At 50.9% G+C, this 27228-nt stretch overlaps 1 protein-coding gene across 2 annotated transcripts; it reads left to right on the top strand.

Moving 5' to 3' along the window:
• The first annotated feature begins 2037 nt into the window (after positions 1-2037).
• Positions 2038-26546, top strand: Zswim4 (zinc finger SWIM-type containing 4). Of its 2 annotated transcripts, none has more exons than XM_041663163.1 (14): positions 2038-2205; positions 3967-4065; positions 6448-6804; positions 8338-8486; positions 8563-8713; positions 9796-9963; positions 10544-10897; positions 12822-12959; positions 13221-13475; positions 13829-13964; positions 16910-17064; positions 19605-19768; positions 23526-23607; positions 24768-26546. In XM_041663163.1, exons 3-14 carry the CDS (start codon positions 6675-6677, stop codon positions 25625-25627), a joined length of 2742 nt encoding a protein of 913 aa, XP_041519097.1. In that variant the 5' UTR covers positions 2038-2205; positions 3967-4065; positions 6448-6674; the 3' UTR covers positions 25628-26546. The 2 variants fall into 2 exon arrangements, with proteins under 2 accessions (XP_041519097.1, XP_041519096.1); XM_041663162.1 differs by having other exon boundaries at positions 3864-4065.
• Positions 26547-27228: the final 682 nt, after the last annotated feature.

The following is a 27228-nucleotide window of genomic DNA, read 5'->3' as shown; positions in this document are numbered from 1 at the left end:
CACAGAGATCCGCCTGCCTCTGCCTCCCGAGTGCTGGGATTAAAGGCGTGCGCCACCATCGCCCGGCTTCCTAAAAGTCTTTTTAAAAAATCTTTTTCAGGTTGGTTGTGGTGGTGCATGCCTTTAATCAGGCAGCAGAGGAGGATAGGTCTCTTGAGTTCGAGGCCAGCCTGGTCTACATGGTGAGGTAACGGCCAGGACTATGTGGAGAGATCCTGTCTCAAAAACCTAATAAAGATTTCTTTGTTTGGGCTGGTTAGTTTTGGGGTTTTTTTTCTGTTTCACTTATTTTTATTTTTTGTCAACTTGACAAAAGCTAGAGTCACCAGGGAAATAGAAACTTCAACTGAGAAAATGCCTCCATCATCTTGGCTGATAAGCAAGACTGTAGGGGCATTTTTTCATTAATGGCAGATCAGTCCGCTGTGAACAGAGCTATCCCTGGACAAGTTGTTGTGGGTTAGTTATATAAGAAAACAATCTGTGCTGGGTGGTGGTGGCTGCGGCGCACGCGTTTAATCCCAGCACTCGGGAGGCAGAGGCAGATGGATCGAGGCCAGCCTGGTCTACAGAGTGAGTTCCAGGACAACAAGGGCCACACAGAAAAACCCCGTTGAGGGGGAAGGGGTAGTTAGGGATAACTAGGACATTACTACTGCTGCTGTTGTTATTGAGACGGGGTCCCTCTAAGGATGTAAGATCCCCTGGAGCTGAGATTAGGGCAGTGTGAGCCACTGTTGTTGGTTCTGTGGTTGGAAGATTAACCACTGCTCTTAAGAGAGATGCCCGGAGCCGTCTCTCCAGTTCCTTCAATGTGTTATTTACTTCTACCGTATGACCCCACTTGCACCAGCCCTGTTTGAAGGGTTCACAGACCCCTAGCGGCTATTGGTTGCCATCGTGGGGTAGGGAGTAGGTCCAGAGGGAAACAGTGGACCATTGCCAGATAGTGCAGTTGTGAGGCCTGGAGGGGAACCAGAGTTCCTAGCCGGCTTCTGGGGGCCAGTTTGGGTTTTTCCTGCCTTCAGGATTGAGTCAACTAAATGGAATGACAGCATAAAGTGGCTGGGTCAACAGGTCCAGGATGGAGGAGTGTCTACTGTATGCTGGGCGCTGCTCCGTGTCCCCCCAGGGCATATCGCTCCACGGAGCTCAGAGCCCAGATTACCCCAGCACAAACCTGACGTCCCGGCATTCCGGAGGATGAGGCAGGAGGCTCTCCAATCAGGATACTAGCCCTGGTTACAAAATGAGACTTTGCTGAGCGAAGGGAGAGGAGGGAGGAGTGTCATACTGGACCGGATGAAAAAATGATGGTGGAGGGGCCGCGAGGGTAGGAAAACGCAGGGTTCTCTTATGTTATGGGGCAGGGTGGAGAAGACGGTGGCTGGCTTCCCGATTCGAGGTGGGGCATTTGACACGCATCAAGTCGAACTTAACGACTCATGGATCGAAATGGTCGCAACGGGCCATTTCAGTTCTCGGATGTAGAAACTGTCTTAGCTCGCAGCTCACGAGCCCACGGCGCTGCTAGGAAGGCTGTGCCGGCCGCAGCCGGCTCCTAAGGCATCCCACACTGTAACGGTCGCCCAGAGAGGCTGCGTGAGTTTCTGGGGTCACACCGCGCAGAGAGCGTCAGTCGGGGCCCCTCGGCGCCCGGAAGCGACCCTCCGTAAACAAAGCCGTGTGTAGGCGCAGCCCCAGCCTCCAGGCTCGTAGGCCGGCCCACGGGGGCGGGGGAGGAATGTTGTGAATGAATGTGGGGCCGCCCCGAAACTCCTCAAAAGGCCGAACCGTGGGGTCCCGTCGCTTTGATTGGTTCATTCCGCTCCGTGATGGACAGCGCCTCGCCCTGCGACCTTTCATTGGATGGCACCGGAAAGACGGACGTGGCCTATACCGAATGAACAGCGGCTCTTAGGAGGCGGGTCTGAAGAGACAACCAATGGTGAGGAAGAGGTAGGACGGCGGGGGCGGGGCTTCGGCTGAGGAGGCAGCGGCTGCAGAGACGGCTTCATTGTTGTGAAGAGTCTTAAAGGGGCCGCGTCTCCCGGCCGGCGCGGCCGGATGGAGCCCCCGGCGGCCAAGCGCAGCCGGGGCTGCCCCGCGGGGGACGAGCCTGGGACCGGGGCCCGTCGCGGCCGCCCCGAGCCGCTGCTGGACCTCAGCGCCAAGCGGGTGGCCGAGAGTTGGGCCTTCGAGCAGGTGAGGCCCCGGCCTGCCCCAGGCCTCGCACCTCGCCCCCTCCCCAGCGGCCAGCCCCACCCCCCGCGCCCCGCGCCTCTCCGCCCGCGGCCCACCCGGTCCCCATTCAGGCCGCTTCTCCTGAGAGGGACACCTGCCCAGAGACTCGCACTGCTCCATTCCTGCCTTCCGTGTCCCTGTTCCGCCCTCCAGGGAGACGACCCCAGTCTCTGCAGGGCCTACCCAAGACGCCCCTGTATCCCCGTGCTCCAGCCTCCAGACCCACCTGACCTCCCCAGATACCCCGACTGTGGGACAAGAGGCAGGGTCACTGAGGGAAGGGCTCTTTGCCCCTCCTTCCGCCCCTCCTCCCCCCTCCTTCCAGTCATTCAGGAGCCAAGATTGGGGTACCTGGGCCCGAACACCTGGAACCCCCTACTCTGTGACTTGTGGGTAGAACCCCGCAAACCCCCTCTCCCCTATCCTAGTGTCCCCCAAGGAGATGGGAGGGTATGGGCGACAGTCCCAAACTGGCGACTTCTAGTCTAACTTTGAGGGTGTTCTGTGTTCGGAAACTCTTCCTGAGTTAGGATGGTGGGTTTCGGCTGACTGGATGGAACGGGCTGATTCACGACCGGGAAATCCCTCCTTAGTCAGCAGCCCAGTCATTGACTCCCCCTTCTCCTGGAAACCTGGGTAGGGCCCTGTGTGACATGCTCAGAATAACCCTAAAACCATCGTCAGGGCGCCCACAGATCTGCTGTGGCTCCGCCAGGTGCTGAGAGAACTCTGCCGAGCTTTGGGAACCCTTTGGGGAGCTGCTGTCACATTGAGAAAACTGGGGCACAGAGAGGTTGAGAAACTTGTCCAAGGGAGCCCAGTCGGTGACTAGCCAGCTCAGATCGGAACACAGCCTCAAGCAGCTGGTTCTGTTCCTTGGAGCCCACGGGAGACACGTCAGGACAGCCCTTTCCTCCTAGGGGCTTTTCTCAGGGAAGAGGCAGGGGAAGAAACCCCAGGGTGGACCTGGTCTTGGGAGCTGGAGCTCCTTGGCTTAGAGATCCTGAAGAGATGAGTTTGCCTGGTCTACAGAGCGAGTCCAGGGCAGCTCCAAAGCTACACAGAGAAACTCCGAAGCTGTGACATTGACCCTGTGCTGTGGTTCAGCATCTTGTGTCCCTGTGAGGATAAGAAGCCATCTCTAAGGGTTGAACAGAGAGAATGCTAGGACTTCATGTCCTTGATTATTCTTACACTTGTATCTGACTTCTTCTTGTCCCCTCAATGCCCAAGCTATAGAAGGGCTTTAACCCCAGACCCCTGGGAAACTGGCTGTAAAAGCTTGTAGAATGCTAACTATGAGCCAGACACTATTGTAAGTAAATACTATTGTATTGAAAGCTGTTTTGTTGCTGGGAGTTTCACAGTGTTACCCAAGCTGGCCTTGAACTACTTGGCTCAAGTGCAGCCTCCTAAGTAGTGGGGATTTCAAGGGGCACTACCTTTTCAAGGACTCATTGGTATATACGTTTTATCTCCCCAGTCTCTGTAGCATGGTTGGTTTTCACATTCCTGTTTTACATGTGGGAAAACAGAGACTCAGAGAGATCAGGGGGGCCTTGTAAACAGCATGGCCAGGGTTCCAGCCCAGGGTCCTGACCCACCAGCTCTTCCCACAGGTGGAGGAGCGCTTTTCCCGGGTGCCAGAGCCAGTTCAGAAGCGCATTGTGTTCTGGTCTTTTCCACGAAGTGAACGGGAGATTTGTATGTACTCATCACTAGGCTACCAGCCCCCAGAAGGCGAGCAAGACACCCGGGTGCCATTTACCCGTGGGCTGCACCTGCTGCAGAGTGGGGCTGTGGATCGAGTGCTACAAGTGGGTGAGTGAGCATCTCTATCCTGGAGGAGGCAGAGGGGTCAGGGCGGGATGGAGGGGGGAGCTCCCAGTCCACCTGCTTCAAGGCCCAGATGTGCTTGAGTGAGACACTGTGGCATTCTTTGGGCACAGCACTGGGGAGGCAGAGGCTAGTGATGAAGAGGCACAGTAAAAGCCTAGTTTAATGGGGGGGGGGGGGTTCTATACTAAATACCTACTATATAAAGCTAGGTATATAGTAGATGTCAGAGATCTATCAAAACTTCGGGAGACTCAGGGAGAGGAAGGTGAACTAGAAAGTGGGGTAGAGAAGGAACGGGCATTGACAGGAGGACCCAGGTAAGGAAGAGGACAGGTGGAGTTGGTTTTGGATCTCAGAGGGGCCTGCTAGAGGGATTGAGACATGATGACAATTGTTGGAGAACTTGGGCTTCACACCAGCCTTGGAGACAGGATTATGCACTGGAGGGGAAAGGTGGACCTCAGACAGCTAAGCTGAGGAATAGAAGAGGTGGAAAAAGAAAGAAGAAGCAGGGTCCCAGGAAGGGCCAGTTCCTGACCTTAGACAGAGCATCTGTGTTGCATGGCACAAATGATGCTAAGGCTAGACATGGTGGTACACACTTGTAACCCCAGTGCTCAGAAGACTGGGACCAGAAGGTCTCAAGATCATGACCACCCTGGACAAAACAGTGAAACTTGCTTCAAAAACCAAAGTGGTCCCAGAGCGATAGCACATGCCTAAGGCAGAACTAGATAGATAGCTATGATTTCCAGTCCAGCTAAGGCTTCATAGTGAGACCCTGTCTCAATGCTAAACAGGATGATCATAGGCCTCAGTGGCCGGACCCAGGGAGAAACCAGTCACACAAATTCGGTGTCAGAGAGTTTGAGGTTGGGCAGCTGTGTCCTGGGAGAGATTGTGATCAAAGGTTTGCAGCCACGTGTGGAACAGTAGAGTGACTATAGTTGACAAAAATTTATTGTGTATTTTATAAAGAACTAAAAGGAAGAAGTTGGAAGCTTCCAAACACAGAGAAATAATCACTGTTGAAGGAGCAGGAAAAGCCAGTTGCTCTGATCTGAGCACCATGCATTGTATATCCTATTGAGTTACCACATCGTGTATCATGAATGTGCACAACTATTATGTGCTGATGGAGAAAATGACAAGGCTAAGGCCAGGAGAGTGGACTCAGACCTCAGGCAGTGGGCCCAAGTGGTTTTGAAGCAGACGGAAAGAAAATGAGCAGAGAAGGCTGGGTTTGGGGAAACAGGGAGGAAGGTGAGGGAAAAGGCCTTAGACCTAGCATCAAGCTTAGAAGAGGAGGAGTAGTGATTCGCTAAAAAATGAATAAGACTGTTCTTGACTTCCCATGGTAGCAGATCATGGCTCAGCCGTGGTGACCCTGCCTGGCAGCCTTGTACCCCTTTGCCTGGGCATAACCTAGCCACAGGCCCCATAGCTACCCCTGGTATGAGGAAGCCATGCCTTGCATGACGCAGGTTGCATCAGGCTGCCCAACCAGTCGGATGAGCCTGACAGACACTCAGGACTGCCCAGAACTTGCTCCATCATCCCATTGCCTTCAAGTGCCACAGGCCTTTGGCATCTTCTCAGGAAGTACAGAGCTTCTAAAGCTCAGTTGTAACTATAGCAGCCAAGGGCTTTCAACCTAAAGCATTTCAAACATTGTGTCTACACTGATAATACTATTTAGTGATCATTAGAATAAGGACAAAGGAACAGGGGAGAGGACTCATTTGGTTAAATGCCTGCTGCTCAAGCAAGAGGACCTAATTCAGGTGCTTAGCATCCATGTAAAAGCAAGGCACAGTGTTACATGCCTGTACCCCAGCACTAAGACAGAGACAAGAGGATCTCCATGTCTAGCCTAGCCTAGTCAAAGGGGCTAGCTTCATGTTCAAGGAGAACCTGTCTCGAAAATCAGGTGGAAACCCAGTATAGTTGTACACGCCTTTAGTCTTGGCACTCAGGAGGCAAGCACATCTCTGTGAGTTTGAGGCCAGTCTGGTCTATATAGCAGTTCTATAAGAAACAGAGCTACATAGACAAACCTTGTCTCAAAACAAACAAACAAAAAAAAAAAACAAAGATAAACAAGGCAAAGAACAATTGAGGCACCCCCTCCCCAAGAAAATAGAGATTTATTTGAGACTTAACTTTATGTCAAGTCATTCTAAATGCTTATCATAAGTAACTCATTCATTTATTAGAACCTCACAAGATCGTCGTCGCGGCATCTGGACAGATGATGAAATTGAGGCATGGGATGGGTTAGATGGTTTGCACTGGATTTTCTCAGCAGGGCTGTGCATCCAGGTCTTGGGGTGATCCGGTCTCCACAGTGTGTGTTTTTCTTAGGGTTCCACCTCAGTGGGAACATCCGAGAACTGGGGGCCCCAGGAGAGCCAGAGCATCTCTACCACGTCTCCATCAGCTTTGACCGCTGCAAGATCACATCTGTGAGCTGTGGCTGTGACAACCGAGACCTCTTCTACTGTGCACATGTGGTGGCCTTGTCACTGTACCGCATCCGCCATGCACACCAGGTGGAGCTGCGGCTGCCCATCTCTGAGACCCTCTCTCAGATGAACCGTGATCAGCTTCAGAAGTTCGTCCAGTATCTCATCAGTGCACACCACACTGAGGTGCTACCCACTGCCCAGCGCCTTGCTGATGAGATCCTTCTTCTGGGCTCTGAGATCAACCTGGTTCATGGTGAGTGGAGAGAAGGAGGGGCCGTGATGCAGAGGCCAGCAGAGTGGGTACCATCCATGTCCTGCTTTGGGGGATGTCACACACCTAGAGAGAGGCACATCTGGAGGGGTCTATAGGGCACCTGAAATAGGGCTTAGGCCAGTCAACTCAGGACTGGGAAGGCTGAGGTAGCTTGAAGCACAGTGACACCCTGAAGTCAAGCAGTGTGCAAAGGCAGGAGGGTTCAATCCTAGTATGAGGTGCCCCACAGAGGGTGGGGTATCTCAGAATTCCAGGGTAAAGGCTGAAAGGTGAGTGTCATGGCGAGGTATGGATGGATCTAGGAGGTGTTGGGGAGGATCTGCTGCTGGTTTGCTTGGCTGTAGTGGTGGGAAGATAGCGGGTAGATGTAGTAGGTGCTATAGTGGGTCATGGCGCCATGTGGGTTCCAGGAGGTTATGATTCATCACCAGGGGGAACTGATGTCATGGAAGGGCGTGGGGGATGAGCAGATGGGTAGCTGAGTGCAGTGGCAGGTGAGTGGGGTGACCATTGGAGCTAGAGTGGGGCCCTGTCTTAAAAAACAAAAAGAAACAAGACAGTAGTGGTGCACACCTTTAATCCCAACACTCAGGAGGCAGTGGCAGGTGGGTCTCTGTAAGTTCAATACCAGCCTGGTCTACAGAGCTAGTTCTAGGACAACCAAGGATACATGAGAAACCCTGTCTTGAAAACTCAAAAGAAGAAATAAGGGAAGGAAGGAAGAAAGACAGGTGCATACACCAGGGACTGATGGGTAGGTGTTTGGGAGGAACATGTGAGTTTGAGGGAAGCATATGCGTGAGCTGGAGTAGTTTGGTGGGTGGACAACGTGGCTGATTGACAGATGAATAGGGTGGGTATTTTGAGTGGTCAACCTAGGCTGTGGACATGGAGGAACTGGTGTGGAGGGGAAGAGATGCATAGAAACTGGCTAGTATGGATGGGCCGTGTTCCAGATGAGAGGATGGAGGAGTGGCTGGTGGTTTGTGAGGAGGAGTAAATGAGTGAATACAAACAGTTTCTACAGATGAATGGACTGAGTACCTAAATGAATGGAGGGGCTTGTAGTGTTTGGTACAGTTAGGTGAATGGACAGATGGATGAACCAATGGGCAGATTTATTTTTGGTTTTTCAAGACAGGGTTTCACTGTGTAACAGCCCTGGCTGTCATGGAACTCCCTTTGTAGATCAGGCTAGCCTCGAACTCACTGAGATCCATCTACCTCTGCCTCCCAAGTGCTGGTATTGAAGGCGGTCACCACCACCGCCTGGCTAAGATGTATTCATGAACAGTTATATGGATGGATGGGATGAGGGGCGAAGGCTGAATGAGTGAGTGTGAGGGAAGTGGCAAGTGGACTGGTGGTGAGTTAATAGGTGGATGGCCAGTGTGACCAGGCAGAAGCCCTGGTGGGGTTGCTTCTGGAGGCACAGAGTATTGATTTTGGAGGAATGGACGGGGGGAGGATTGACACCCTTTCTCTCACTCTACACTTGTTTTTTCACCCTAGGTGCTCCAGATCCCACGGCAGGTGCGGGCACAGAAGATGCCAACTGCTGGCATCTAGATGAGGAGCAGATCCAGGAGCAGGTGAAGCAGCTGCTGTCCAATGGTGGCCACTATGGGGCCAGCCAGCAGCTGCGCTCCATGTTCAGCAAGGTGCCAAGGCTGGGGGTGGACAGGGCAGAGGTCCTGTTGTGTCCTTCCCTTTCTTACCGCCTGCTGCTCTGCATAGGTGCGGGAGATGCTGCGGGCACGGGACTCTAATGGGGCACGCATGCTAATCCTCATGACTGAGCAGTTCCTGCAGGACCCTCGCCTGGCCCTGTGGCGGCAACAGGGTGCTGGCATGACAGACAAGTGCCGGCAGCTGTGGGATGAGCTGGGTAAGGCCTAGACCCTGGGGTGAAACCCACACCCCGGCTCCCACTCATATTAGCATCTGTACCCAAATCTTGCCTCCACTTAACACTACTAAGACTCCCAGCATTCTGGCCACCCTACTGGGTCCTGGAACTCCCAGAAAGAACAAGACACAAAATCTGGCTCTTGGCTCTTCTGGGAGTAGTATTACATGGTTATAGCTGGAGATATAACTCAGTTGTAGCAGGCTTGTTGAGCATGTATGAGATCATGAATTCCATCTTCAGTAAGTCTAGATAGATACATGCATGGATGGGTTGGTAGATGGGAGAATGCATCCATGCATGGGTGTTTATTGTACAGTTTTGTCCCTTGATGTCCTTGGAAGATTGGTCCCAAATCCTCTAAGACACAAACATCTGGAATGCTCAAGACCCTTATAAAACCATACAGTGTCTACAGAGAGTCTATGCATATCGTTTCTGTACAGTTTTGTTTTGTTTTTGATAAAGGGTCTCAATGTAACCCAGGCTAACCTCAAGCTCACAGTACTGCCAGGGATGACCCTGAGTTCTTAGTCTTTTTCTTCTCCACCTCCCAGGTGTTGGGGCTTTGTAGTCACCACTATAGCAGTGCCCTGTGTCAGATGTGGAAAGTGGGGAAGAAGCAACACTAAAATTCACGAGGCACCAAACCCGGGCTTGAGCCCCGACTTAAATGTGGTGTGACCCAGGGCGAGTGGAGTTTGTTTCCCATATTTCAGTTTCTCTCTCTTTCTCTTTTTAAAAGTTACATTTATTTATATTTGTGTGTATATGTGTGGGTATACCATAGTATACACATGGAAGTCAAAGGACAGCTTTGTGGGCTTAGTTTCCTCCTTCCATATGTGGATCCGAGGGACTGAACTCAGATCATTATTCTTGGTTACAAGCACTTTTCCTCTCTCATTGGCCATATTTTATTTTATTTCCTTACCATAATGTGAGGAGACACTGAGTTGCAGCCCATGTTCAGGTGGGACGTGTGCCTAGGCTGCAGCAGTTGCTTCTTAGCCTGTGTTCATGATGTTGACCTAGATGCTGAGCCTCTCTCTGCTCTTCAGGGGCTTTGTGGGTCTGCGTCATTCTGAGCCCCCACTGCAAACCAGATGAGCGCTCAGGCTGGCTGCAGCTGCTTGGCGCATGGGACAAGCTAGATGTGTGCCCACTGGAAGAGGGCAACTACTCCTTTGACATCCCCGGCCTACAGCCTACTTTGACCTCCAGGACAGGTAAGAGAAGGGCCCTACAACCTGTTTCTGACAAAATCATCACAACTCACTACAGCTCAACCTGTCACAGTTACCGTGTCCCAGGAGAGAGAGGGTAGGAGATACGGAAGGGGGCCCCACTGGTTGTCCTTCCAGCCAAAGGAGCAAGTGCTAAGGGCAAAAGTAATGATGTCTTTGAGGATGGTGACACAGCACTTGCTGGACCTCCAGTTAGCAAAAGTGAGACGACGGATAGGGAAGGACAGGAGCCCAACAGCAGGGGTGTGGGGAAGGGACAGTGATGGGGGTGTGGGCAAAACAAGTGAAGAGGGAGAAGAAGAAAAACAAAAGAGCGATTAGAAAGAAGCAAAGAGACTGAGGAGAGACGGAACAAGAATGGCTAGCAGGGAGGAAAGAGATGTCTGTAACCTGTGCCAGTGCTGTGACAGATGCCAGCCCCCACTTTCCCTTTGAGGATTTGCTTCAAGAATTCATATCCATCACCTGCCTAGGGTAGAACCCTGAGTTGGCACCTAGTAGGAGAAGCTGACTACAGTTTGTTCAACAGCACCACCATTACTACATTGGTATCCTCCTGTAGGCTCAGAGGATGAAGAGGAGGAGGTGACAGCCACCAGTCCCCGTCGTACAGTGTTCAGCCGAGCACTGCAGGCTGGGGAGTTGCACTGGAATGACAGCCACCTGCAGAGGATCCTGGCCAGTGATTCCTGTGGCCCAAGTCTCACTGGCAATATGGGAGGTGACAAACCAACCTTTGACCCTCAGGGCCACCCCATCTGGCTGGGTGAAACCTTCCCTACTGCCTGTGCACGGGTGGATACTTTGCGTGCCCATGGTTATCCCCACAAGGCTCTGCGGCTAGCATGTGCCATAGTCAACACTCTGCGGCTGCAGCGGCGACACCAGCTTGAGAACTACAAGCAGCAAAAAAAAGGTGAGTGAGGGTACAGGCTCTAGAACCCAGGTGCCCAAGACACAAGCTAGCCCATGAGAGATGGCAAAGAAGGTCTGGGTACCACCCCAGCTCCCACTCTCTGTATCATAGACAGAAAGGATTTTATCATAAAAAGTGCTGGTTGAAACTGAAGCACTGTGTGGTGGGAGAATTCTATGCGTCAGGTGCAGTTACATGGTAGAAGCCTTGCAGGACATTGGTAGTGAATGCCTTTAATCCCAGCACTCAGGGGGCAGAGGCAGGTGGATCTTTGTGAGTTCGAGGCCAGCTTGGTCTACAGAGTGAGTTCTAGGACAGCCAGGGCTACACAGAGAAACGCCATCTTGAAAAACAAAACAAAACAAAATTGCCTGCTCTTCCAAAGGTCCTGAGTTCAATTCACAGCAACCACATGGTGGCTCACAACCATTTGTAATGAGGTCTGGTGCCCTCTTCTGGCCTTCAGGCATACACGCAGGAAGAATATTGTATACATAGTAAATAAATAAATATTGAAAAAAGAAAAACAAAACAGCCGTGGTAGAAGCATCTTATTAATGCCTGAGGCCTTGGGTCTCAGTCCCAGCAACAAAAGAAAAGGGACAGAAAAGAGTAAGAATTAGGTCAAAGTGCTAATAGGTATGTGCAGCTCTTGAGCCAATTCCCAAGAAGACACCACAACTGGCCACCAGAACCTCCTCTTGCACATTGCCTTGGCCACCACTATTCACACGCAGGGCAGCTGCCACAGAGTAATGGTAGCGTTCCCATTGTTTATCCATTTTTCATGCAAGGGAGGCTGAGAAATGTAGACACTTCCAGACCTTGTAGTAAGCAGGTTTCCACAGCATGACCCTCAAGAATATGGTCGTAGGGTGGAAAGAGAGAAGCCTGGAGAATAGACTAGTTGATGTAGAATTTGCTCACTTTTAAACACGGGCAACAAATTGAGTTTCAAACAAACATTTGAAACATAACAAAAGGGCTATGGTGTGGCTCATTGGTGGAGTGCCTACCTAGCATGTATTTTATACCTTAGCACTTTACAAGTTAGGTATGGTGGCCCTTGCCTCTAACTCTAGCCCTCAGGAAGGGGAAATGAGAGTCGGAACTTCAAGGTCAGAGGTCAAGGCCCACCTAGACCATCTGAGAACCTGTCTCAAATACAATAAAATAAAAAAGCAGGGCAAAGAATTGGCTCAGTAGGTAGGGTGCTGGGTGATAGTGCTTCATGAAAATATAAAAGCTGGGCACGTCACTGTCTCCCAGGGCTGGGAGTTGAAGGCAGGCAGATCGTAGGGTCTTGTTGGCAGCCGTTTTAGTTGAGAAGGTGGGCTCTAGGACTGAAGGTTCATCAAAGAGCTCCTGTTACAAAAGATAGAGCAAGCTGGAAGAGAACCCAGAACTTTATCCTCAGTATATCTATGGGGCATGCACACACATGTGCACATGCATATACCACATGCACACAAGCACCCTGAACAAAAGGAAAGATGCTGTATCTAAATCTGGGGACAGAAGAAAGCCACTGTCTTGAGTTCTTGGCAGTGATGCTGACAAGTGTGTAAGGGAGAAATGGGCTTTGTAATGGAGGTGTCAGAGCTAATCTCCAGATGACTTAGGGAACAGCACAGGCTGAGTTCCAAGATCAGGGAGGTCAGTGGATGAGCGGCCTTACAGAGCATTCAGGTGTCTATCATAGAAGAATTTCATACTGCCCCTTGAGGGGTCTCCAAGGTGTTTGAGCTTGGCTGCAGAGATGGGGAGGGGGTAAGGCTAGGAGAAGAGAGTACTGCTTTGCATGTTTCAGGAAGAGGGGGTAACTCACAGACTGGCAGATAGCACAGAGGGTTGGTGTGGGGTGGGAGAAAAAGCCTCCAGAGTTGAGTGGGTGGCTGCATAGAGCCCACCTCTTCCCATACAGAACTGCTCCAAAAAGGTGCTACTTGCCTCACAAGCACTGAAGGTTGGGTGGGCCATCCCCTGGATCCCATTGGCTGCCTCTGCAGGGCACTGCTGGAGGCCTGTCGACTGGAGGAGGAGCCTCACTCTCTTTACCCAGGTACCCACCCGAGGACCCCTGCAGGAGGAACAATACCCACTCTGTTGGCCAGATATTGTCACATAGCAAGCTCAGCTTTGGCTGTGTGCCCTCCCAAGGCCAGGAGCCATTAGGCTTAGCTTTCTCAAAATGAGGCGGCCATGGCCGGAGCTAAGAGAGTTGGGACTCTCCCTAAACCTCTCTCCACGTCTGTCACCCAGCTTGGGGCTGAAGGGTGGGAGCATATCTAAACCTCAGCGACCTTGGATGCATCTCCCCTAGACTTGCCCACAGAGAAGCGGAAGCTGTCCTACCAGCATGTGCCAGTGCCAGGGAGCCCTGGGGAGTCCTACCTGGCTCTGGCACTGGAAGTGGCACTGCTGGGGCTAGGGCAGCAGCGGGCCCTTCCGGAGGGGTTGTATGCCCAGGACAAAGTGGTGCGCAATGAAGAGCAGCTGCTGGCCCTGCTGGAGGAGGTGGAGCTGGATGAGCGGCTGGTGCAAGTTCTGCGCAAGCAGGCTGGGCTGCTGTTGGAAGGTAAGTCCGGTCTCGGCCAACACTCATAGCCCTATAGGATTAGGTGTGAGGTCGTGCCTCATGGCCTTGGTCTGCTCCTCCACCATCTAAAGAATAAGCCTACTCTGCTGCTAACACCTGTCACCCCACCGCGTTGTAAAGCCCGCCCCATACTTTAGCCCCGCCCATGCTCTGACCCTATTGGTTCCTTGCTAAGTCCTCTCCCCTTATTGCTGCTGCTGGGGCTGGCGTGCCTCCTCATTCTGTAGCCTCATTCTTCACCACGCGGTGTTGCCTAGGGACCCCTCTTATGCCCCTCTAAATGTATGTGGAGTTCAGGGATAGTGGAGACTGAAGTCACCTTGTCCCTTTAGGAGGCCCTTTCAGTGGCTTCGGCGAAGTGATTTTCCGAGAGAGCGTACCCATGCACACCTGTGCCCGATACTTGTTCGCTGCGCTGCTGCCCCACGACCCAGATCTGGCCTTTCGCCTGGCACTCCGAGCCATGAGGTAAGGGCAGGAGGAGGGAGTGAGGAGCTATGAGCCCCATCTCCAAGCTGGGTCTCAGTCTGGTTAATGAGGTCCGCGGCCCATGCAGCAGAGTGTTTGTTAAATGGAAATGTGTAGTATGGTGAACTTGAGAACGATGCACAGCTACAGACCACACACGTGCTCAGAGTGCAGACCTTTTCTAGGAGGATTATGTCAGCCTATCTGAGGCTGGTTTCCTGCACTGGGGTCATGATGTAGCAGTACCCTGCTGACCTGGGTGTTCTAAGGTTGAGGTCAGTGCCCAGCATTGCACATGTATTTTTTCCTGCAGTTAATATTTCTGTTCATGTTTAAAATATACATAGGTTAGTGGCAACATTAAGTCATTCAACAAATGCTTGTGCCCTAACTGTGGACCAAATAGTGGTTGTAATTGCAGTACCAGCAAAACAGTCAGTGCATTCTGCCTTGTGCAGATGGTGCTCCAGGAGATGGGAGACGAGAGCATAAAGAGGGAGGACTTGGACAGAAAGCTGCAGTTTCATATGCAGGGTTTCAAGGGAACCTGGCAGAAAGATGCTCAAGACAGTGGAAGGGAGCTTAGGAAGGGCTGCGTAGGAGGGATGTTCCAGGCAGTGGAACCACTGTTGACTGTCTGTGGGCACACTGGCTCCCAGAGCATCTGCAGGAGTGATGTCATCACTTTCTCTTCTGTGATAGCTCATATAAAGGAAATGTACCTTCTGAGCTCCCAGTGTGGTGGGAGCCAGTGAGAGGAGGGAACGATACAGGGGTGTATACATACACATAGCTCCTTCCTGTCACAAACTGGTGGATTCCCAGGGCATCTAAACAATGTCTGGTCCTCTGATGGGGTTTGTTTTTGTTTTGAAGCAGAGTCATATAGCCTAGGCTGGCCTCAAACTCTCTATTTAAAAAAAAAAAATTTATTTATTTATTACGTATACAATAGTCTGTCTGTGTGTATGCCTGCAGGCCAGAAGAGGGCACCAGACCTCATTACAGATGGTTGTGAGCCACCATGTGGTTGCTGGGAATTGAACTCAGGACCTCTGAAAGAGCAGCCAGTGCTCTTAACCACTGAGCCATCTCTCCAGCCCTGTTTTTGTTTTTCAAGACAGGGTTTCTCTATGCAACCTTGACTGTCCTGGAACTCACTTTGTAGACCAAGCTGTCTTTGAATTCATAGAGATCTGCCTGCCTCTGCCTCTGCCTCTGCAGTGCTGGGACTATTGGTATACACCACCACACCCATCTTAAATGCATTTTCTTAGCAGCCAGGTGTGAATGATGACAGAGGTCTGTAATCCCAGCACACTGAGTCTGAGGTGAGATCTCAAATCTCACACCTGATTGGGCTACATAACAAGACTGGATCTCAGAACCTAGGTAGTTGATACATGGTGAGAGAGAAAGAGAAGGGATGGTAGTGGGGAGTGTGTGAATGATTAGAGTTAGATGGATGATAAAGACACACATGTATTCTGTCACCTATGACCCAACTTTTCCCAATCCCCCACCAGAAGCTCCAACATAATTTCTGTTCGTCCCTTCTAGAATATCATCTGTTATTTGTTTTTATTTTTTTCTTTCTTTCTTTCTCTTTCTCTGTCTTTGGGGGGGTAGGGGGTTTTCTGTGAACTTGCTTTGTAGACCAGGCTAGCCTTGAACTCCATAGAGATCTATGTGTCTCTGCCTCCTGAGTGCCGGATTAAAGGCATGCACCACCACCACCTGGCTAAGACTTTTTTAAAGTACTTTTTTTTAAAAAAAGTAATTTATTTATTTTTATTTTATGTATTGATGTCTTGCCTTCATGTAGTTTGTGTGAAGGTGTTGGATCCCCTGAAACTGGAGTTACAGATAGTTGTGGGTGCTGGGAATTGAACCTGGGTCCCCTGTAAGAGCAGCCAGTGCTCTCAACTGCTGAGCCATCTCTCCAGGCCCTGGCCTGAGACTTTGAAACTTCTTGCCTTAGCCTCTGGAGTGCTGCCAGGGCATGTGTGGGTCACCATGGCTGGCCTGTTTATCTGCCTTAGCTTCCGTTTGTGTCTGAAGTGGTGTGGTGTTCCTCCCTGCGCCTGACTTATTCCAGTGAATGTAATGCCATCCTGTTCCAGACTCAAGTGGTGGTGTTGCATTCTTTTTTAGGACTGAATAGTATTCCTTTGTAGGTAAGTGTTACATTTTCTGTAGCTGTTTATCGTGTTCATGTGTGTTGACTATCACACGTGGCCATTGTGAATTGTGGTAGCATCTTGTCTCTTTGACATACTATTTACTGTGGACATGTGCCCAGCAGTGAGATTGCTGGGTTATATGGTAGTTCTATTTTTAGTTTCCCCAGGAACTTCTGCTTTCTATGATGGTTATATTAATTCACATGGCAACTGTAGATAAAAAGCTTCTGGGGTTTTTTTTTGTTTTGTTTTGTTTTTAGAGCGGAGGACCAAATGCAGGACCTTGTGCTTACTAGGCAACTGTTCGAATACTGAGCTCAGACCCCAGCACTGCAACAAGTTCCCCTCTCTCCCCATCCTTGCCAGCATATATACATATATCTTCTCTGTATGATAGTAGCCATTAAAATCCTAGGCATTGCCGGGCGGTGGTGGCGCACGCCTTTAATCCCAGCACTCGGGAGGCAGAGGCAGGCGGATCTCTGGGAGTTCGAGGCCAGCCTGGTCTACAAGAGCTAGTTCCAGGACAGGCACCAAAGCTACAGAGAAACGCTGTCTCGAAAAACCAAAAAAATAAATAAATAAATAAAATCCTAGGCATTTTTTGCTACAGTGCTGGGCGTGGAGCCTAGAGTCTTTAGCAGACTCTACCAACTGAACCGTGGTCCACCTCCTCCAATGCCTCATTGAAGATTCTAGGCAGGGACAGATGAAGAAGTGGCAGCCCCAGCTCACCCTGTGTTTGCTTTTCCCCTGTCCCAGGCTGCCTGTACTCGAGACAACATTCCCAGCTGGAGAAGCTCACCCTAACCCACTGGACTCCATCATGAGCAACCGCTTCCCCCGTTGGTTCATCCTCGGCCACCTGGAGACCCGCCAGTGTGAACTGGCTTCCACCATGCTGACTGCTGCCAAGGGTGAGGACAGTGACAGCCGACCTTCTGGTGCCCTGGTGTTCCCCTGACCTCCTCTTGTTCTTGTTCCTCTTCCATTTCTTCACCTTTTGTCCTCCATTTCTTTGTTGTTTTTGTTTTTAATTTTCTTTCTTTATGTTTAGATTTCACTTATTTTTTATGTGTATGAATGCTTACCTGAATATATGTCTGTGCATCGTGTATGTGCTTTGCCCATGGAGGGCATCCGATCTCTTAGAACTGGATTATAGACAGTTGTGAGCTGCCATGTGGGTGCTAGGCATGGCTAGGAATCAAACGCTGGTCCTCTGCAAGTGCTCTTAACCTCTGAGCTGTCTCTCCAGCCCATTTTTCTTTTAAGATGTGGTCTCACGATGAATTCTAAGCTGGCCTGGCATGGGCTGTGTAGCTCACAGTGGCCTTGAATTATGATCTTCTACCCTTACTCTCATGTCCTACCATACCCGCTTTGTTTCTTTTACCAGACTTCCTTTTCCACTTCTGCTTGCACATTCCCTGTAAGGAACAAGCAGTGTCTTTGCTCAGTGCTCGGAGGTGGTAGCCAACAAAATTAAGTCCTATTCTCTGTGAAGATGTATAATAAACTGGCCAGGCCCTAGAGCACAGTTGTAGAGACCCTCCTTATCATGTATGAAGTCCTAAGCCTCCCCAGCACCACAAACAAACAAATGAGCCAGGGAAATGACAGTTCATTTGGTAAAACATTTATCACACAAGCATGAGGGAGCATCTAAGTTTAGTCCTCAGATCCCATATAAAGATGGGCCTAAGACTAGGTACACCTGCCTTTATTCCCTGTAGTTGGGAGGTAAATGCAGAGGCAGGTGTGGTTCAGTGCTTTTGAAGCCATCCTGGTCTACACAGTATGTTCCAGGCTGGCCAGAGCTACATAATAAGACCCTGTCTCTAAAGTAAAATAAAAAAGGCTAGGTGTGATGGCATACACTTGTCAATCCAGCACTGGGGAAGGGGAGACAGAGGATTCCCAGCATCTGCCATCTGGCCAGCCTTGATCTAATTGTGAGCTCCCTACCAGTGAAAAACCCTGTTTTAGCTGGGCGGTGGCAGTGCACACCTTAATCCCAGCACTCGGGGGCAGAGGCAGAATCTCTGTGAATTCGAGGCCAGCCTAGTCTACAAGAGCTAGTTCCAGGACAGGTTCCAAAACTACAGAGAAACCCTGTCTCAAAAAGAAAAGAAAAACCCTGTTTCAAAGAAATGTTGGGGGAAAAAGGCGGGAGAGGTGTCTCAGTGGTTAAGAGCACTGTCTGCTCCTGCAGACCACCAGAGTTCAATTCCCACCAACTATGCACTGACTCACACTATCTGTAACTCCAGTTCCAGGGCATCTAACACATTTTTCCGGCCTTTGCAGGCACCAGACAAATCACCCATACACAATAATAATAATAAATATTTTTTAAAAGGTGGACAGTGCCTGAGGAATGACACTCAAGCTTGAGATCTAGCCTCCACATAAATGCATATACGTGTGTTCACACTCACATGAACACACAAAACTGGCAAACAAGCCGGACGGTGGTGGCGCATGCCTTTAATCCAGCACTCGGGAGGCAGAGGCAGGCGGATCTCTGTGAGTTCGAAACCAGCCTGGTCTACAAAGCTAGTTCCAGGACAGGCTCCAAAACCACAGAGAAACCCTGTCTCGAAAAACCAAAAAAAAAAAAAAAAACAAAAAAAAACCTGGCAAACAATAAACAGAGATTATCATACACAAAGAAGGTTCTGGTGTCACATAGGACACTAAAGCAGGCAGCCTTGTTTTTTTCCTGTGGTACCTGAGGTGGGATCCAGGCCTTGTACAAACTAGGCCAAGCACTCTGCCACTGAACCACACTCCCACCTCAACCTGCTGGATGCTTAAACACAGATCCACATGAGACACAGGGCCCCACCCTTCTGACCTCATCTCACCCAGATGCCCATCCCAACAGGGCTTCTTGGCACAGGAATTTGAAGGAGAAAGGGCCACAGTTTAATCTCCATTGTCTTGGGTAGAGGGCTGTAACCAGAGCAGAAGCCCTAAGGCTGGGTTTCACCTGTTGTGTCTGAGGAACAAGAGAAGGACAGAGATTGGGAGTGAAGCTCAGTTGTAGAGCTCCTGCCTAGAATACCCCAGTGATGGGCTGGAAGTGTGACTCAGTGGTGGGTGCTGACCTCGCCTGTGCAATGCCCTGGGTTCCATACCGAACACTGCAGACTGGTATGACAAGGGCAGAGTGATGCGAGTGTGGAATCGAGGACAGTGGTGAGGATTCTGGTAAAGGCAGCACTGGGCTATGGAGATAGCTCCTGAGTAGAGTACATGGTTAGTACACACCAGGTTCGTCCCAAGCCTTTCAAAACAGAGAAAATAGCATCTTAGAGCTGCCTCTTCACAGAAGCATTGCCTGTTCCCTGCCATACACACGAGGTCCTGTGTGGAGGATTGTTTTGGCAGGTCATTCAGCTCCATTTATGCTGGTGTTCCAACTGTGGCCTCTATTACTCCTTCCACCCAGGAGACACCAAGTGGCTGCATGCAGTCCTGGGCTCCGTCCAGCAAAACATCCACTCTCCAGCCCTGCTCTTCAAGTTGGCACAGGACGCCTGCAAGACAGCCACACCAGCCAGCGCGCCACCAGACACCATGCTGCTGGGCATCGCACTGGAGCTTGGGCTGCAGGTACTCCAGCTAACGTCACCAGGAAATGAGTGGGAACCCTGCTCCTGGGGCAAAGGCTGACACAGGAGTCACACCTCTGAGGGTGGAGTTATAGATCAAACTTGAGTGACGGATATCACTCTAGGTTTGAGGCTCATCTCCGGGACTGGTTAAAGACGAAGAGGGCCCAGGTGGGCAGGGCAGGGCAGGGTCTGCAGGCCAGGGGATGGACCCAGGAGGGGACAGAAGAGGACCAGAGAGTGCTGCTAGAATGCTTGCCTAATGTCCTGGGTTTCAGCCTCAGCATCACATAAGCCAGGTGTGTTGGTGCATACCTGTAATTCTAGCATTCAGGAGGTATAGACAGGATCAGAAGTTCAGGGTCAACCCTGGCTATGTAGAGAGTTGGAGGCCTGGAGGTATTATTTGAGATTCTGTCTCAAATAAACCCATAAAAATCAAAACATGAACACAGACCAGGTGCTGGGGTGTGATTCCACAGGGCTATAGTGGGTTTTACTGTGTCCTGTATTCCATCCCCAGTATAAAAACATTTTAATCAGAAAAGAAAGAAATAGATCCTGAGGTTGCCTCTTGGTGCTTTTGGTTAAAATAAAAACCATGAGCCGGGCAGTGGTGGTGTGTGCCTTTAATCCCAGCATTCAGGGAGGCAGAGGATCTCTGAGTTCAAGGCCAGCCTGGTCTACAGAGTGAGTGCCAGGATAGCCAAAGACACACAGAGAAAGTATCGGAAGAAAGAGAGAGAGAGAGAGAGAGAGAGAGAGAGAGAGAGAGAGAGAGAAAGAAAGACCACGAGGCTAGAGAGATGTCTCAACAGTAAACTGCTCTTCCAAAAGACCCATGTCTGCTTCCCAAGACATGCATGGCTGTTTATAACAGTCTATAACTCCAGAATCAGAGATTGATGCCCTTTTCTGGCCTTTGCTGTCACTACACAGACATGGACAGACATGGACAGAACACCAATACACACTAAATAAATAAAACGAAGACCATGAATAGGACAGAGTCAGCCAATAAGGAACACCCTTGGGAGTGAGTGATGTATACAGAGTAATGTTAGCTGGGGGTTTGCAGCTTCAAAGAGGGACTTTCCTGGGGTTGAGCTCTGTCAGCCAGGCCTCTAGCTGAATATCACTGTCCTGCCATGGCAAGGACCAGGCCAGCCTGCGTGCAGCCCAGTGAGTAACCAGTAGAGGACATGGATATCTGGGCCTCAGGGTACCTAGAAACTGAAGGGCTAGACAGGTATGAGCCTGGTTATGGGGCCCCAGATAGTTGCAGAGACGGAGTATGTGAAAAACAGCTTCGTGTGGTGACACACACCTTCCATCCTAGATAGAACAGGAGGATCTGAGTTTGCAGACAGTCGGACCACAGACCCAACCTCAAAAACAATCAGACAAACCAAAGAACCTAAGAGTGGTTCTCAAGGTGGCTCAGTCAATAAAGTGCTTGTTTGGAAAATTAGGTCCCCAGAACCAAGAAAAAAAATGTAAAAAAGCTATAATCAGCTGGATATAGTAACACACACCTTTGAGCCCAGCACGTGGGAGGCAGAGGCAGGCAAATCTCTATAGTTCAAGGCTAGCCTGGTCTACAGAATGAGTTCCAGGACAGCTAGTGCTCTTATACAGAGAAACCGTGTATAGAAGGAAGGAGGGAGGGAGGGAGGGAGAGAGGGAAGGAGGGAGGGAGGGAAGGGAGGAGGGAGGGAGGGAGGGAGGGAGGAAGACCCTGTAATCCTGCACTGGGGAGGTAGGGACAAGCAGATCCACCAGTGCAGCCTAATAGGTGAGGCCAAGGTGGTGCTGGAGAGCCAGCTTGCCGGTTAAGAACTTCTATTCCACTGTGTGGTGGTGCATGCCTTTTATCCCAGCACTCGGGAGGCAGAGGCAGGCGGATCTCTATGAGTTCAAGAGCTAGCCTGGTCTACAAGAGCTAGTTCCAGGACAGGCTCTAAAACTACAGGGAAACTCTGTCTCAAAACAAACAAACAAAAAAAGAACTTCTCTTCCAAAGGACCCAAGTTCAGTTCTTATCACCTACGTCTAGCAGACACTACTACCTGTAACCCCAGCCTCTATGGGAGCCTGCACTGACATGCACATACACACAATTAGGAACAACTCGGGGGAGTTTTAAGACAGAGATTCTCTTAGAGCCCTGGCTGTCCTGAACTCACTCTGTAGACAAGGCTGACCTCAAACTCAGATCCACCTGCCTCCCCCTCCCATATGCTGGGATTAAAGGCGTGTGTCACCACCACTTAGCCAAAACCAAGAAATGTTAAAGACACTAACAAAGTGGACAGCTCCTGGGCGGCAGCACCCTGGTTGCTCTCCACCTTCATGTGCGTGCACTCTGTGGATGCGAGGCCTGCACACACATACAACCTAGGACAGCTTACACTGTAGGCCTTGTCCTTCCCGACCCTGATAGCTCTAGAGATTGGTGAGGGGAAGCTTACAGAGGCTGACCCAGAGCTGGGGCCTCGGCAGACAGATGGGTAAGAGGTTTCTTTAAGGTGGGACCCACAGAGGGCAGGTGCTTTGGAGCTGCAGGGAAAACGTCTTCTGACTTAAGGTATGGAACTTTCTAGAAAGAGGAGCTGGTTAGCTCCTTATAAGTAGGATTTTGAGTGAGGCCGTAAGGTCACAGCAGTGGTAGTCAGTATTACTGCAGAGAGCCTCAGCCATGTCGTCTTGGTTTATTTTCCCAGCACCACCATGCGGTGGATCCTTCTTAAAGATTTATTCTTATGTGCATATGTGTGCTTGTGTGTTAGTATGCACATTACATGCAGGCCAGAAAAGAGGGCATGCCTTGGAGCTGGAGTTGGGACATGGGTGCTGGGACCTGAACTCGAAGCAAGCATTTGAACCAGTGAGCCATCTCTCCGGCCCCTGATCTTTGTTTTACATGGATATTGGGGATCAAACTCAGGTTCTCATGCTGACATGGCAAGTACTAATTGTAACTGAGCCATCTTCCCAATTCTTTTCCCCCCTCCCTTTTGGTTTTTCAAGACAGAGTTTCTCTGTGTAGCCCTGGCTGTCCTGGAACTTGCTCTGTAGACCAGTCTGGTCTTGAACCCCAAACTGCCTGCCTCTGTTTCCTGAGTGCTAGGACTAAAGTGTGCTATCATGCCAGGTTCATTTTTTAAGAAAGATTTTATTTTTAATTATGTGTGAGTTATGTGTGCATACATGTGCACAGAGAGTTTCCTGTCTGTGGATATGTGCATATATGTGTTGGTGCCCTCAGAGGCATCAGATCCCCTGGAGCTGGGGGTAAAAGTGGTTGTAAGCCACCTGCTATGGGTTCTGGAAAACAAACTCCCGCGCTTTGCAAGAGCAGCAAGTGTTCTTTACCACTGAGCACCTCTCCCAGCCCTCCTAGTCTATATTTTTATCTCCATTTTTTAAATTTATCTTTATTTTATGTTCATTGGTGTTTTGCCTGCATGTATGTCTGTGTGAGGAAGCCAGATCCCCTGGAACTGGAGTTACAGACAGTTGTGAACCACCATGTGGTTGCTGGAAGGGTTCCAGGTCCTCTGGAAGAATAGTCAGTGCTCTTAACCACTGGGCGATCTGATCTCTCCTTTATCCCTCTTCTATAGAGCCAGAAACTGAGGCCAGAGAGATGAGGCCTCTCACCCAGGTCTGCTGCAGTAGCTCTGCCTCCAGCCTCCTTGGCCTAAGCCATCCGACACAGCAGGGCTCTGAGGACCCACCCTCCTCTTTCCCTGCAGGTGATGCGGATGACACTGAATACAATGACTTGGCGGCGCAGAGAGATGGTGCGCTGGCTAGTTAGCTGTGCCACAGAGATTGGTGAGTACCTGTAGGGGCCACTGAGGAACCAGACAGGCCCCAGAAAAACTGACCCTGACTGGAACACTGTGCAGCCCTTTAACCCAAGCAGATCTATGAATTCGAGGCTAGCCTGGGCTACATAGGGTGTTTGAGGACAGCTAAGGCTTTATTGTAAAACTCTGCCTCAAAGCAAATAAAACAAAACAAAAAGGCAGGTCCTTCCCCATTGCCAGCTCTAGGCCAGCCTGGGAGGGAGCATCACATGGGATAATGGAGGTACACAGTCTGGTGGTTGGCCAGACTGAAGTGGTTAGGAGTGGGGAGGAAGCTCCAGATGCTAGCCACTTCCATGGTTTTGGGAAATTTTTCTCTGCAGACATAGTGGTTCACCTGGAGCACTGAGGAGGTTGAATCAGGAGTCCCCATATTGTGGACAGCCTGGGTTCATAATGCGACCCCATCTCAAGACTCCATGGGTTAGAAGTGTGGCTCAGCAACAGGGTGATCACATGGCAGGGACAGAGTTCTTAGCTGCAGCTCCATGGCACCAGCAGAAAAGGGTTGCAGCTTATTTGATAGAGTGCAGGCCTTGCATGCACTAGGCCCTGTGTTCTCCGGACATGGCGGTGCATGTCTAATCCCAGCATGTGGAAGGCAGAGGCAGGAGGACCAGAAGTTGACCCTTAGCTACATAGCAAGTTTGAAGTAAGCCTGGACTGTAAGGACCTTGTTTTTAATTAATTAATTAATTTTATGTGTATGAGTGTTTTGCCTGTGTGTGTATCTGTGTGCCACATGTGTATCTGGTATCTTTGAAGGCCAGAGTATTCTTTGGCATCTCCAATGGTTGTGAACTATCATGTGGGTGCTAGGATCAAATCCAGATTCTGGAAGGGCAGCCAGTGCTCTTCAGTACTGAACATCTCTCCTGTCCCATGAGAACAGTTAGGTGTAATGGTCCATACCTATTAACCCAGCGCTTGGAGGCACTGGCAGGTGGATCTCTGGGTTTAAGGCCAATTGGGGCTGCATAGTGAGACCCCCCCACACACACAAAGTTTTAGCATGGTGAAGCTGGGAAGATTTAGAGCTGGTGGTTGAAGGGTGGAAAAGGAAATGGCAGAGTCTTACACACAGACATACACACATCCTGTGTCATTCCCTCTTCCCACGCCCAGGCCCACCAGCGCTGATGAGCATCATGAAGAATTGGTACTCCTTGTTCACCCCAGTGGAGGCAGTCACTATTGTGGCAGTGACAGGCACCACGCATGCCACTTTGTTGCGACTGCAGCTAGACACAGCCGGGCGAGAGGAGCTCTGGGCATGTGCCCGCACCTTGGCATTGCAGTGCTCCATGAAAGACCCCCAGAACTGCGCCTTGCCAGCCCTGACCCTGTGTGAAAAGAATCATGCAGCTTTCGAGGCCGCCTACCAGATTGTGCTGGATGCCGCAGCCAGTGGCCTCGGCCATGCCCATCTCTTCACTGTAGCACGATACATGGAGCATCGAGGCCTACCTTTGCGGGCCTACAAGCTGGCCACACTAGCCTTGGCACAACTCAGCATTGCCTTCAACCAAGACAGCCACCCTGCGGTCAACGATGTGCTGTGGGCCTGCTCGCTCAGCCACTCGTTGGGGCGGCACGAGTTGTCAGCCATTGTCCCTCTCATCATCCGCAGCATCCACTGCGCACCTATGCTCTCAGACATCCTGCGCCGCTGGACACTCTCAGCACCCGGTCTGGGCCCACTGGGGGCCCGCAGGGCTACCAAGCCACTAGGGACTGACAGGGCACCACTCTGCCAGCTCCTGGATGCTGCAGTAGCTGCCTACATCACCACCAGCCACTCACGCCTCACCCACATCAGCCCACGTCACTATGGTGACTTCATTGAGTTTCTGGGCAAAGCCCGAGAGACCTTCCTTCTGGCTCCAGATGGGCACCTCCAGTTTGCACAGTTCTTAGAGAGCCTTAAGCAGACCTACAAGGGGAAGAAGAAGCTAATGCTGTTGGTTCGGGAGCGGTTTGGCTGAGGGGCTGCAGCTAGCATGGCTACTTCAGGATCAAGTGTTGGAATGTGGGAGGCAGGTGGTGACACCATTCCAAGTGTGTGCCTACGAGTGTGCAGACCAATGGGAGATCTGAGGGTCTGAAGCCATACTGCTAACTAGAGGCCTGCAGGGGTATGCCTGGGCACCCCACAGTCAAGAGGCAAGCTCTGGCTCTCCCAAACTCACATGGTTAGCCGGAGCTACCAGGAGAAGGGCTGGAGGTAGAACTTTCCAGAAATTAGTTCTTAAATTCAGTATAGCAGATCCTCCAGAGCCCACCCAGGTGCCTGGGGACGTCACATCAGGTATTAAATCCCGTGTTTCATCCCCTCTCCTACAGCTCAGGGGTCCTGTCCACTGCCCTGCGCTTCCAGCCCAAGCCGCCAGCACAAGTCAATGCCTCATCCCCACTGAAGGAATCAAGAGGCTTTGGGCCTCTGCCACATACCTCACCCCCAAACACCCTGTCCAGCCAGGACCTGTCTTGTCTTGGGCACCAAGGTCACAGGGTAGGCTGGGGATAGCTCTCTGCTGCCCAGACCCCACCACTAGTAACTGGATACACAACTCAGGAACCAGGCTGCCCTCCAACCTGTGTGGGAGGCATAGACAGACAGCCAGGGATCCCACCCTGTCTTCCTTTAGCTCTACGTGGCCGTCTCTGTTTCCTCACTTCCTTTAGTTTAGCCATTTCTGCATCTCTCTCCCTCTTGAGTCCCGGCTGCTGATAGGGGCATCCCTTTACCCCAGGCCTTAGCCTAAGGAAGGGATCGCCTCCACCCCAAATGAACCAGTCTTCTTTCTTGTATATTAAGGAAAAAGTTGGCATCGTTTTGTAACTTTTTTTCCTATTTATTGAATCCTGTACTGTACTCCTTTCCTTTTTTTAAAAAAAAAATTTGAGCACAACTTCTTTTTAACTTTGAGATTGAGTTACATTGCCCCACACATACCCAGGGCCAGGGCTGTTCCATTAACAAAAAAAAAAAAATCCATTTTGGCTTTTGGGCACAGCTTCAAGAGTGGGACAGGAGGGCTGCTGGCTTTCTCCAGTAGCATGTGTTGACACAAAGAGCAATCTCTCCCTGGCAGCAAGTCACAACCTCTGAGTCAGACGCTCACAATGCCTCTAGCAAAGTGCAGCCAGTTTGGCGGCCCGGACGCCGCAAGAAATGACCACCAGGGGGCGCCTGGCTCCAGATAACGAGCTCGGGAGGTCGCGTCAGGTACTGAGTGCTGCTGGGGACGCCTGGAGCTGACGGGCGGGCTACTCCTGGGCCCGCAGCGGGGTGCCCATTGAGCGACTGAGCCTCCCAGGTCTCAGATGGGGTCATCCCGGGGACGTTGTCTTGGTTTTCTTCTCATTCTTGGGTATTTGTATTCTTTAGCCACTGACAAACTCGCTCATAGTCGAGGATACTTAGGGGGTGGCGCGCTGGCCGCTATGGGGCGCTGTTGCAGCAGCGCGCGAGGTCGGACACTACTGGAGCTGACTCTGTCTAGGCTCCTGGTGCGCCTTTGCTCAAGAGCCAGTCGGAGTCAACCCCACCTAGCAGGTCCCTCAGTATTCAAGGTGCCTGAAT

This window comes from Microtus oregoni, unplaced genomic scaffold (assembly GCF_018167655.1).
Source record: "Microtus oregoni isolate MIOR12 unplaced genomic scaffold, Mior012 000014F_ref0000157, whole genome shotgun sequence".
In the NCBI taxonomy this organism is placed as follows: domain Eukaryota; kingdom Metazoa; phylum Chordata; class Mammalia; order Rodentia; family Cricetidae; genus Microtus; species Microtus oregoni.
This window is presented reverse-complemented; position numbering and strand designations above follow the sequence as displayed.